Source organism: Struthio camelus, chromosome W (assembly GCF_040807025.1).
Source record: "Struthio camelus isolate bStrCam1 chromosome W, bStrCam1.hap1, whole genome shotgun sequence".
NCBI lineage: Eukaryota > Metazoa > Chordata > Aves > Struthioniformes > Struthionidae > Struthio > Struthio camelus.
Window position 1 is genome coordinate 5406895 of NC_090981.1, and position 13963 is coordinate 5420857.

Consider the following 13963-nt stretch of genomic DNA (forward strand, 5'->3'; position numbering starts at 1 on the left):
TTTTAGTTGATTATAAAGAAAAGCCACTGTGGCAACACTATACAAGATAACCAGTGAACATTTTAAAATTAGATTAAATGATGCTTTGATTAAGAATGGTGGGTAAGTAACATGTGACTTGCAGTGACCAAATCTCATGGGGGTTTACAAGAAAAAGATTCCTTTATGACTGCCAGCACATGAAATGCTGTATATTTCCAGGCATGCCTTGCAAAGATATTCACACCCTCTACTAACTGGTCACCATGTGCTGTCAGTGGCAAAGATTTTGGCAAGCAGGAGAGAAATAGTGACAAGATAACAGCCATACACTTGATACTGCTTATGCAAAAACATAGCAGCATCCTGGGAACTATGCTGACCCTAACTTGATGACCTCACTGCAATTCATTTTCTTCTGCCTCCTTAAAGGGAGATAATAGTTCTTTCTTACCTCATCTTAAAATGCTTCATATCTGCTGATAAGAATGTGGTGTAAAAGTAGTTAAAGGCACAACCCACAACCTGATACAACCAGATGAGGAATAGAAGAAACATTTTAAACTAGGGACAGAAAAATTATACATGAAAATCTTCCAATTACAAGAAATTAAGTGTGTTAATATAACTAACTCCTAAAATACCTCTGTTCTTTTTTTATGTATATACCTTCCCCCCACAAAAGTGACAACTAAGTGAAGATTAAATCTGGGTCTGGGAAGAACCCAAGTGACTAATTGGTGTTGCTTGGACTAAGGCACAGCTGAGATGCATTGCTGGTTGTATATTCCTAGTTATGTACATTAGATAGATAAAGAATTTTAATACAGAATAAAGAAAAAAAAAAGAGAGTGGAGGCTTTGTTAAATGGCACTTATCTAGCAAGATTTGTAAAGAAATGTATAGCCCACAAGGAAGTCTGGCAAACAGTTAAACTACTCTGCAGAGTAGTTTAAGATTCTTCTTCAAAGCTGCACTTCAGTGTTAACTCTTTGGATATCTACAAAAAAAGCTGTTCTAATAACATTTAGTGACAGATCTACAGCTGTAGATGTGACTTGCAATTCAGAGGGACCGCCATTTAAGTAATTTCTGATGCACATTCTTATAACAGTATGCTTTAAAAAGCTCCAACTCAGAGAATAAAGTCAGCAGAGAAGTGGCCTTTCTGGCCCTATTCCAGGGCAGCTGAAATGAATTACAGCATTTCCAGTGAAAGAAGTAACAAAGAAATAACAAAAGCCTTTTAAAAGTCAGCACTTCTACCAGGTGGGAAGGATTTGAGTGGGCATAACTGAGGTGTATGAATTAGTAGCTCAAGTCTTAGGGATAAGCATACAGACAGTGGGGGCAAATAAAGAGAAGGCAGTAGGGACTGGAGAAGCAACAAGCTTTCTGAACACACATCACAAAACAACATCAGAGAAGCAATTATTTAATAACGCTGCACTGAGAGATTTCCGAGTCATTTAAAGCCAATAGTATAAAGCACTGAGCCACCAGAACCTGTAATAGGAAGAATTTCCCAATACTGCATTTTTTCATGGTTGTGTATTATCTAACAAAATGCATAGAAGAAAGAAACTGAGACTCTGAAAAACTTGATTATTTTTCTATTGAAATATGTATGATATATTAAAATCTCATAAAGTCATTTGAGATCATGGGATTGCATGCTATACCATCTGAATGCATGTTGAGAAGAGTCAAGAGACCTATGTTTAGCAGAAGTTGTCATTACCCTGATGATCTACTGAACAGCAGGCCACAGTCTTTTTTCCTAGAATGTGAGGATTATAAATACTTAATATTGTGATATTTACTGATCAGGACAACATTTTCTCTTGGTAACTTCAGGATAAATGCAGGATACTGCTGAGTTCTGTGTCAAAAAGTTGTACAATTTATGCTGTTTTTGTCATTAGTCCTTTATAATGTAATCTATCATACAATATATAGTATTGCAACTCAGAAGAGCCAGAATACTTCAGTGGAGCTATGTCAATTTACATGATTCAAGGTTTGGCTATATGAGCATAGATCAGATGTATGAGATGTATGTAGATATAGTTATTCAAAATGCTCTTTAAGGTCTTGGGATAATGAGCACTATAAACATGCGTGAACGTATGTACATACATATGTATACTTGTACTCGTAGCCACCTCCTCTAAGTGCAAGCCAAAGGTATTTTAAAAGAGATAGAAAACGTGGAAAGTCATTACTGAAGAGAAATGCAAGAGTCAGGAAACAGTCAAACAATGCCTGTAAATCCCTGAGGACAGAACAGTGTATTATAGACAATTCTAAAGAATTCCACAGTGTGTGTAAATCCTACCTTGCAAAATTCCTCACAAATCAAGACCACTCCATCTCTCTCTGACATTTATATCATTACCCTTTTGACTGGAGTGGTTAACCAAATTTGGAGTGTTGTGGGTAGCTGCTATTAGCAGCAGAAATAATAGTGGTGTTGTTTCTTTGAAGCGCACATTTGCTTGCACAAAATACACAGATTTCTGTTTCCCTGAGCTCAGCAAGAGATTGTTCATTTGCTCCCAGTTCTGATCTTCTTCCCAGTTAGCACTGATTCCAGACCAGCCTCTGAGGAACACACTCCCCATGTTTTATATTGCTGTGTCACTGGCTTTTGACTTGTCTTTGACCTTTTTCCTATCTTTAGGAGAGATACAGTCCTTCACAAAATGAAAATCTACATTAGTACCTATGTTTTGGGTACCCAAACCTTGGCCCATGGTTGGCTGGAAGTTTCATTTGCTGTGCTTTTATAATTATACCATTCTCATTCCCTTAAGCATGGTGAGCACTATCCTAGCTTATATCTCATAGCAGGGATTTCAACTATTGCAAAATTTGTTAATACAGATTTGTATGAAGTAGAAAAGACAAGAGACAGAGAGATCAAATAACAGCATTCTAGAGAATATTTCTTTCCTACATCTCTGTATCTACTTGCTCATATGGTCTCCTTGCTCTTCAATACAAGGAACTCATCACAACTGAGAGCCAAAACCAAGTCATTCCCCATTCAAGTTTTGACTCCTAAAATTCACTGCATGTGTCAAATCTGGATTTTGCAGCAGCAATGCAAGTGGAGAGAGTTTCTCCATATTGAAGTGTCTGTAAAAACTGCAGGCTTTATGTATGCAGGACTGTCTAGCCCATTCAGTTACTTAAGGATGAAGGAGCAGCCAATTCTCTCAAATATCTAGACTTGATTAGAAAAAAATTTCCCATAACAAACTAACATACAACATACTCAATCTTGGGTTTTATAAATCTGCTGGATAAATTGATTTACTGTCCCCATGCAATGCCTTTCACAGATACAGTATTCATGCCACTTACCAAATGACTGTCTCTGCTCTGAGAGTGAAGAAGAGCACAGCTATGTAGATTTGTAACAATATTTTAATGATTATTCAATGAATAAAGAGATGGACTCTGTGCTACAGCACCATAATAGCATTACTGCATTCATGATCTGTAAGTGTTTACATCCTTAGCCTCAGGTTTCAGACACTCATTTATATCATACAAGATCTTTTCAAGTCCAGGTGGGCACTCAGGCACCAAAATTTCATTCAGTCTAAACGAGAGCTGGGTGTGTAAATCTCTGAAGTAACTACAGGTCTTTCGGGAGTGGAATCTTGGAGCAGCAGCCTGGGAGGCATGGGATGGGGGACAAAAATGCTACACCTAGAGGTTTTAAGAGCACCACATCTCTGACTCATGGAAGCTTATTCATATCGTTCTGCACATATAACATACCCCACGCTCATGACCAGCACACTCTTTGTACTGGAGCTTGTAATCAGGAGGATGCTGCAGCTGCACCAGAGAAATTTAGGTAATGAATGGCTCCTGGATAGCACTGTTGTTGATGTAACTCTCCATGGTGAATATTAACAAAGTCACATAACTTCCTCCGATTGATGCAAGAGAAATAGCATTGACCCCAGCAATGAGTCACTCTCTGTCAGACTTATATAGAAAAAAGAAAAAATAAAAGACCCATGAACTTCTGATTCTGAATATCCCAGTGAACAAGGGAACAAACACTTGTTTTCTTCATGCCACAGTGAAACATGTTCATTTCAGGAATTCAAAACAAATCTAATTCCCTTTGCTTAATTAAATTTACCAACATGCCTTAGTCCTTTGGTTTTTTTTTTAATGTGAGATGTTGATCTGAAATAAACACTTGAATTCTTTTTCTACCAGGGGAATATCTTGATGATTCCCAGAAACATCAGTTGTGTGAAGGATCCTGTCACAAATGCATAGGACCTGAGCAGGACAACTGCATCAGCTGTCCAGGCACAAGGCACATGTCTTCTAGCACTGCATAGCACGAAAGCCTTATATCAGGATTGGCAGAAGTGACTGCACAGTCTTTAGTAGTAGCTTGCAGACTCAGATGGAGGCAATCGATGAGTACGGCAAACAAAATCATGGCAAGAAAGTGAGAAAACAAGGGTTATGTGAACAAGACCAGTTGGTTACATAGACAGTCACTATTTACCCAGATGGTTCCCACAGATATAGAAAATTGTCTTTAAATAAGTGAAATAGTCTTTCCTTCATTGTCATCCATTGTCATCCATTCAAAATCATAGTCGCTGAAGTCACAACAGGTGAATTCGAATGACAAGAGTCCAGGGTATCTACAGTTTTGCACAGCTATGGAATTTGGCACAAAAAATGAATACAAACACTAAGGCAATCAGGTAATTTGGGAGATTTTCATAGCACCTAAACATAGACCCCTACCTGTTAGCTAGAAGGCTAATTTTTCTAGGGTCCCACAAGGAGTGAATGGAACGAGAAAGAGACTCTTCCGCAGGACACTGCAGATCAGGCTTATGTTTAGGTCAGCTAGCACCTGATGCAGGAGTCTGTTGCATTTAAGCCCATGTCCTATATATTTATTTAGCTTTATTTATCCTATTTGTTTATTTAGCTTTATTCTCATACCAATTATTACAGTTGCTCTGGATTGTATTGTAGCTAGTGGACATCTACACTGATATGAAGTTGGAATCAGGTCTTGTATGACATTTTCCTACATAGAAAAAAAATTCCCAAGCAATCCTACAATTTACAATGCAAATGTCTATGATAAGACCATACCATAAAGGGCATAACCCAATGGAGTCCAAACAAATTCATAGCTGAGGAAACAGTACTGATTTAAGGTGTGTTACATCAGAAATGGCATTAGCAAAGGAAGTCTGGGCAGAATTTTGGACTGAGAACTGAATTTCTCTGATTCAGAATTACATTAAATTAGACTGTCTGTGTTTCCTATTTTGTGAGTTTTACCCAGAGATATCTGCAAAACTAAGAAGGTACAGGACAATGTAGATATAATGCTATTAGGCAAAACCACGTACATGTTTGCAGTGATGAAGCTATCTGTAACCTTATGGAAGGGTGCTATCTCCCCTGTAACAAATCATTTAGCAATTTTCTATTTTTACATACAAGGTATCCACAGACTTTTTCTGCTCCCTCTGCACATTGTGGAAAGCTATTAGGAAAAGTCATATTGGACAGTCATTATTAAAAGAAATATTAATAAAGAGAAATAAATAGAGAATAAATCCTTCCAATGGCCATTACTTTTTATGTACTGGAAACAGACCTGTTTAAATGGCAGTGTCTCCTAAATCCTGTAGCTCTTCAGTGCTTTAGTGTCTATTGAAGACAGTAATGAGTGACTGTTAGATAATATGGACTAAAATTCAGCAGTGGAGCTTTCCTACAGGGCAACAGCTTTCCTCTTTGTAAAGAATGAAAAGATTTGGGGGGAAGGGGTGTTAATGAAAATCCTGTGAAAATGAAAACACTGAAAAATCCCTGTTTTTTGTGAGAATTCAGCACTAGGCACCACCTCATTTCATAATAAACTCACTGTCAGATCATTTTCTTGTCTAAAAATCCAAAACGCTATTATCTGTTTTTATAACAGGAGGGAACTGTAGGTTTTTGTCCAGCCAAACAGTGATTTTCATAAAAACCCTCCTCCCTCTGTTTATCGTTTGAGCTACGGATGTTAGCTATAAGATCTGATCTGCTGGTGTCTATCATTAGAGACAACATAATGAAAAGCAAGAAAAATGTACTTTACCACTGTGCAAACTGTTTGTAAGAAGGGCTACCATTTCAGCGAGCACATGTGATGGAATACAGTCATTTTTGCAGGTCATATAAGCACAGCCCAGCTACCTCCAGGACTTCTGTCATGTTGTCCCATTAGCCGCAGTCTACATCTTCCTCTCAGACTCCTGAGCAGAGCTGTATCTTTGCTGAATACCTCGTACACCCGTACAAGTCTCTCTCTATTTCTCTCCAGCAGCCTGCGTTCAGCCTCACAAGCCTTTTTATCAGTTCCTAAGTTGTCTTAGACACTGATTTGTTACGTGCACTTCAGGAAGGCTGTTTGCATGATAGCATATTCTTCCATCTTCACACCTAATAAGCTTCATCATTTCCAATCATGTTAAAGTTTAGATGGTTTCAAAGACTATTTGACAAAATTGGTTTTAAACTTTGCAGATATTTTTCTCCTTTTCTTTCAGAATAAATCTGACAATGACCATAGCAATCCAAATTTATGATATTGTAGGCATTCTCTAATGTCACTGGCTGGCTCTAAGGAACCATGCACTTAATATCATAATATCATTATCTTAATATCATAGAGAGCCTATTGTTCCCTAAGCATATAGACAAGTTGATAGTCTTGAAATCTGTACTATGAGCCTGACTGGGAAAATTGAGTCCCAAGTCCTCAGATACCAAACTGGTGAAGGACAAAAACAGTTGAGTGGGAGATGACAGTCTCTCGCTTCTTATTTTCTTGCAAAATATTCAAAACATTTTCAAATTCTAGTCAACTTGTTTTATATTCTTTTAATACTCATATTGTTATTGATGCATTTCTTTTCCCCCAAACAGATTAAAATTTTCAACACATAAAAAGATTCTGTAGAAGATATTTAATTACCAGGCACAAAAAGAAAACATTTAGCAGCAAAACAGCTAAGTGTTTGCAGAGATGCAAGTCTGAAGAGACAGCTCCTAAAGGCTTCAATCCTGCCAAGATTCAGATGGATGTTTGACTTTATGTACAAAGTCATTTCACTGAAGCCATTGTACAGCTCAAAGCAAACCTTTAAAGTAAAACTAACAGAAAATGTCAACAGATGGATAGTGCTTTCACAGAGAAAGACCTGTTCTTGCTTTCTTTCTAACAGACATAAGGGAACCCTTCAGAAGTTGTGGTATAAGGACATCTAGGTACAGGTGATTTTTCTGGCAAAATAATCCAACTCATCTCTGAACTCTAAGATCCAAGTTCAAAACATAGTTGACCTTTCATTTTATGTTAGCAAATTTTAAAAAATCAGGGAAATGAAGGGGTAAAGTGGAAAGACTCTAGCAAATAGAACAAAGGAAGAATATCTTGTTTTTCTTGTTGGTTTGCTTTAGATTTAAAGAACAAAATGTTGCTGAATATGTAATTCTGCCTCTCTCTGCACCAAAAGAGCCTTTGACAATGGTCGCTGTGTTATGCAATGCCCCAGAGGAAAGTTTGAATTTAAAGGGCAGTGCCTTTTGTGCCATCATATCTGCCTGGATTGCAGTGGAAGTGAACCTAACAAATGCACCTTTTGTGGAACAGGTAAGAAAGATTTCATCTTGCCCTTGCTGGGCCTCTCAGTTTCCTTTCCGCTCTGCTCCCAGGGCCGGTTCTTAGAGTAAATTCAGTATATAGTGCTACTGATCCGAATCGTAATCTTGTTTTAACCCTGAAGGGATCTTGGAATTCAATTATTTCCTTTAAAAAGTATTAGAAAACACAACTCTACAGTTTCCTTCCATCTTTATGCATTGCCCTGTGTATATTTTGGGTAGGACCTATCTTAACAGGAACAATAATAGGAGAAAAAAGACAGAAAACCTACACAACCTGCTTCTGGGAAATAAAGCACGACACCCACCTCCTCCAACCTCTGCGCAGTATATGTTACACCAAAACGGAGCAAACCTGCATGCACAAGTAGGCAGGGAGCCAGGGTGCTTCCCAAAACATCTGCCTGGGGGCGACTGCGGGGTCTACCACAGACTGCTGAGTCCCTACAGCTGGGTAGATGGGGCCTGTGAAGAGAAGGTTATCGCTAACACACATCTAAATATGTCTTTTGCTGCATTTTTATATAGATTAAGTTGAGACAGAGGGTAATACTGTTAACTCTGTGGTTGTCCCAAAAAAGCAACTCTTCTCCTTTTGAAGTACCAGTATTGTATATATTATGAAAATTACTCCCTCTCGCATCTCTAATGCCAGGTGGGTAAAGAACTTGAGGGTTATTACATGCAAGTATTTGTGAATAGCCTAAAACACCCCTGGAAATGAAGAGTATTTAGGATTTAACTTCATTTCTTTTCATAAAAAAGAATTTTTGATGAGGGTGTTCTGAGGACTGACAGTGGATTCACGGCCTTTTTCCTCTCAGTAGCTACTTCAAATTCAGTCCTAGTGAGGAATGACCCAGGCTTTGCTTAGCAATATGTGTCCAACTTACAAGAAAACACTAGTACAACTGGCATTAATTAGTTGTACTGATGATGAGACTGCAATTCTAATTTCAGAGTCTGCAACTGACTAGACAAAGGCTTCAAACTCTAGGTGAGACGTGAGGGGGAAGTTCATATAACTATTCCTCAAGTCTCTCCCTACTACTGTGGATAGCAATATAAATTATCCATAAGTGGAGACTCCTATGAGAGTCACACCCTGAGGAGATTGAAAAAGTTCACTCTAAACATTCATATATGAAAAGTAAAAGAAACAAAGTCTGAATTGTTGCTTGTACAGTGTAGCAGCTATTCACTAATATAACTGCCTTCTTTGAAGCTTCAGAAATAAACTACCATAAGCAAATACTTTGAATGCTCTATAGTTAAAGCAATATAATACACTTAGCACCTTAATGTATGTAATTTATACTGTAGGGTGGCCTGTAAGAAAACTCCCCATGTTGCATCACCAAGCACATTGAGATATAGGTGTTTTCACAGGTCTCATTCAGAAGCATTTCAAGTAGGGCACCTTCCAGTTCCCCCATGCACTAGAGAACGCTATTGCTCTGATATCAAATAGATGCACATTTGCATTTCAGATTCAAATCTAAACCTTTCAGAGTTTAACGGTGACTAGGATGAGTATTACAGTTTAATCCACTATGGAAACAGATTGATCCTTCTCAAAGGTGAAGTGGGTAGCTTTGCTTTCATAATGGGAATTTTACATCTACAAAACAGATATTTTTTGGTTGGGAAGACTTCTATGTTTGCAGCAAGGGAATATTGGTATCCCAATAATGGAAATCTCTTGATCCCTATTTGATTAGATTGATGGACATAAATAGTACTTATTCACTAGCATAACATTTTTTATGCCATAAATCTCCCAACAATGTGGAACGGTTTGGGGTTTCAAAACTTTTGCGCATTTTAGCTCATCTGGTGTAAAACTATATAAATGGTGCAGTTACTGGACAATATTAATTCACATCAGCTAAAGGACTGGTGCTTAATAATGCTGCTTTTTCTGCCTAAATGTCATCCGTTACTGACCTCTTTTCCCTATTCATTTGTCACACAGATAGAAGAGGGATCGACCGTTTCCTGTACCACAGGGAGTGCAGAGAGAGCTGCCCTCCTGGGCACTACCACTCAGAGCACACTGCATGCCTTGTGCTGTTCACTGCGAAGTGTGCCTGGACCACCAGCCACTGCAAACAATGTTTCAGAGGATACTACCTAGCTCAAAACATATGTCAGAAGCACAGCTGTAGAGAAGGTAACCGTCCATCAGCAGGACTAATAAATACTCTATTCTAGTCTATTATGCAAATATGCTAAAGGATTTTGGCTTCTGTTTTGAAATGCACAATGCACAATCTGATGCTGAGGTCCTTAACCTCCAGCTCTGATTCTCTTCTAATATTATGTTAATGTAACATAGGAGTATTTTCCTCAAATTGAGTAGGGTTACACAAGAACAAAGGAGAAAAATTGTTTTGAATCTTTCTCCTGTCTGGACATGGATAAAGTTTATTTTCAGGAACCTTGCTGAATGCTTTCAAATGTTGGCCTTCCATTTATCTAGAATTAACCCAAAATTGAGGATTTTCAAAACACAGGTGAAGCGGAAGACCCTGACTCTGAAAATTGCATACCTTGTGCAGATGAATGCCAGAACTGCAAATGGAGTAAGTATTGCCTTTATGGACCTTTCTCCTTATTCTTAAGGTAGGGAGAAATTATTCCTCCCCATCTTTGATCATGAGCCTTTGTACATGCTACTAAGCAACTAGTGAATGCTGCATTCTCTCACCTAGCAAGCTGTATTTTTTCCAGTGTATTTATTCTTGAACATCAATTCTAAATTCTAGCACCAGCATAAATAAGAATAAGCTTTTGTATTCATTTAGTTATTGATCTTTGCAACACTTTTTTTCCTGCTTGAATACCACACGCTAAGGCTGAGAGGTTTACTGACTTTCTGAAGCCATTAGCAGATCCAGAACTTTATCATAGATGTTCAAAACTTACAGGCCTGAAAATAGATTAGCAGATTGTATTTTTTCTTTAAAGAAATAGATATGAGGACCTTAAATTTCATTCCAGAGCAAGTCACTCAAACAGCAATTTTACAGCCATAAAAAATACTAAAACATTGGTTCATTTTTCATGCAAGATTAAAAATAATGTTCTTCCTCAGCATAATATGATGCTGGCAGAAAGTTTGTTGTCCTCAGATAAACACTTTTAACTTGTTGAACTCAATTCCTCATTGAATAAATGTAAGTGGATGCAATCTAGCACAGCTTGTTAGCTCTCAGAAGCTGCTTTTGATCACAACAGTTCACCTTCACAGAGCCTTTAAAATGTTCAAAAGACATCACTGAAAGTCATTATTGCCCCTGTGTTTATGTTAAAAATTTTCTGTGGCTATATGTACAGGAGTACAACTGATAAGTAACTCAATACTGAGGGACAACAGGGGGACCCATTAGAAAGGCTGCCCTCACATATGACCTCTTAGGCAAATTTCTTCTTAATGAAGCACAGAGTTTAGGCAAAATAGTGCCCAAATGGGCACTGATAAGCCAAGATGCTTAGATGAGGATATCTACATCAAGCAAAGGAAGACTGCTATAATCTCCTAGGAATATTAAACAGAAAAAAAATGGACCTAAACTTCTCTTAGTGCAAATCTAGAGCAAGTCTCTGAGATGCAAATTGTTATTTGGAATTAATACTAGTTTTTAAAAAAAGGATAAAATTTGGCTTTCTATATTTCAAAAGGCCATTTTTGAAAGTGCTAAAAGTAAAGACAACCAGGACCACCCATCTCTTGGCCTCAAATTCAGACAGATTTGCACAGACAGAGGACTTCCTATTGGTCCCTTTGATTTCTCCCAGACCTCTGGGAGAAAGTCCTCTGTCTGTGCAAATCTGTCTGAATTTGGGGTCAAGAGATTTGTTCCTTTTTTTTTTTAAACTAGTATTAATTATTTAGGGCCAAGTGTGTCTCTTAGTTATAGTAAGGTTAGGGTTGTGACCAGCAACGCAGAGTCTAGTTGGAGGCCTATAGCTAGCAGTGTCCCCCAGGGGTCAGTCCTGGGTCCAGTCTTGTTCAATGTATTCCTCAGTGACCTGGAGGAAGGGACAGAGTGCCCCCTCAGCAAGTTTGCTGATGATACTAAACTGGGGGGAGAGGCTGAGACACCAGAGGGCTGTGCTGCCATTCAGAGGGACCTGGACAGGCTGGAGAGCTGGGCGGAGAGGAACCTCATGAAGTTCAACCAAGGCAAGTGCAGGGTCCTGCACCTGGGGAGGAATAACCCCATGCCCCAGGACAGGCTGGGGGCTGACCTGCTGGAGAGCAGCTCTGCAGAGAAGGACCTGGGAGTCCTGGTGGACAACAAGTTGACCATGAGCCAGCAGTGTGCCCTTGGGGCCAAGAAGGCCAAGGGTATCCTGGGCTGCATGAGGCAGAGTGTTGCCAGCAGGTCGAGGGAGGTGATCCTGCCCCTCTACTCAGCCCTGGGGAGGCCCCACCTGGAGTCCTGTGTCCAGTGCTGGGCTCCCCAGTACAACAGAGACATGGAGCTCCTGGAGAGAGTCCAGCGGAGGGCTACAAAGATGATGAGGGGACTGGAGCATCTCTCCTATGAGGAAAGGCTGAGGGAGCTGGGCCTGTTCAGCCTGGAGAAGAGAAGACTGAGGGGGGATCTGCTCAATGCATACAAGTATCTGAAGGGAGGGTGTCAAGAGGCTGGGGCCAGACTCTTCTCCGTGGTGCCCAGGGACAGGACGAGAGGCAACGGGCACAAACTGAAACACAGGAAGGTCCATCTGAACCTGAGGAGAAACTTCTTTCCTGTGAGGGTGACTGGGCACTGGCACAGGTTGCCCAGAGAGGTAGTGGAGTCTCCTTCCCTGGAGATATTCAAAACCCGTCTGGATGTGATCCTGGGCAATGTGCTCTTAACTTAATTTGATCCAGGTTACAAGGGAAGAAACATACAGATATAAAGGCAGAAAGTGAAACTGAATAATGTGCAAATGCTCCACAAGATCCATTATACAAACTGTTGGGGGGGGGAATATAGACTATAATGTAGTAGGAGTGAGAGAGAAGGTATTTGGAGAAGATTTAAAGAATCCATGAGATATAGCTAAAAGGCAGCACTGTGAACAAAGACTGGAGCTCACAGGTACAGATTGGGATTCTGGCTGTTGTGCTCATGATTAACAAGTGAAAAGTGATCTAGTTCCCATAGCAACCTAAGAAACACAAAGGAAATCTTCATTTCTTCAAGCCATCCCTGATGATGAATAGACCTTGGTTTTCAAAATACCAGAGAAAATTATGATAAGGATTCTCTTTTATCTCAGAGTAAATCTTCCTCAAAAGGTTAATTTTGCAGGATGGGTTTAAGATTTGCAGATAATAGGACTCGTTTCCACAGGCTTCTGGAGTGAGAATATGCAATCTGTGCAAAAAGAATGCCCAGTAAGATTTGGAGCAGTTTTTTTTTTTCGATTTTCAGTACTACCATTTTAGTGTAGGCAGAACATTACATTAAAGGATGTTGTCTTTCCAAGAGTATAAGTCAAAGAAAATTTCCTTACATGCTAAAAATATAAAACGTACTTATTAAAGAAAACACTGTCTTTGAAAATTTTATTTCTCTGAGAAAGAAAATTGCTTCTTAGGCAAAATCCAGGCTAGGGGCAAGTCAGTGGAATTCATTTAGACATTAGATCGAACCATGAGTTCTACAAACACAGACATACAGCTCCTTGCTTTCTTCATCTTGATACTTGTGCAGATGATTCCTCTGTAAATAGGAAGAGCAATGTTCAGTCTTGGTTTCTGGGAACTTTGACAAATTCTCCTCTCAATTGCTTGAATAAGATTACCAAATTACTTCAAATGAATAGTGTGACTGAAAAGTAGAATTGGGATTTCTGATTATCAAAGGCTCAAAATCTAGTCTTCAGGAACCTGTAAATCCTCTTGAACACCTCATTAGTCTGAGGTTAAGATGATGTTCCTTATACTACATTTTTGTAACATGTTTGTAATCTGTTTGGCTTTACAAGGCATAAATGCTTCATGCTTTAGTTTAGAGTTCTCTGTAGAAATAAGAGCATAAAACACAAACACTGGATCATACCAAAGACTCATCTAGCTCAGTATCCACTGGCCAAACAACAAATGTAGTCTTAAAATTACAAGGGCAAATAAAGCATGCATTGCTACTCCTTCAGCAATTTGCAATTCAGAAACTTCCTGAATCGAAACAGTAAAGAAATGCTTGTTGCTGAATCATTTTGCTGGAATCCCCAAAGAATAAATGTATTAAAACAAACA

General features: G+C 39.0%; 1 protein-coding gene across 1 annotated transcript in view; it reads left to right on the forward strand.

Annotated features, from left to right (window-relative positions):
* Window positions 1-13963, forward strand: part of LOC104151133 (proprotein convertase subtilisin/kexin type 5) — a 267125-nt gene that overhangs the window by 217633 nt on the left and 35529 nt on the right. Inside the window, 6 exon segments of the mRNA XM_068925372.1 lie at window positions 4225-4327; window positions 7554-7690; window positions 9677-9754; window positions 9757-9797; window positions 9799-9874; window positions 10218-10286. Of these exon segments, the coding sequence (XP_068781473.1) occupies window positions 4225-4327; window positions 7554-7690; window positions 9677-9754; window positions 9757-9797; window positions 9799-9874; window positions 10218-10286 (504 nt within the window).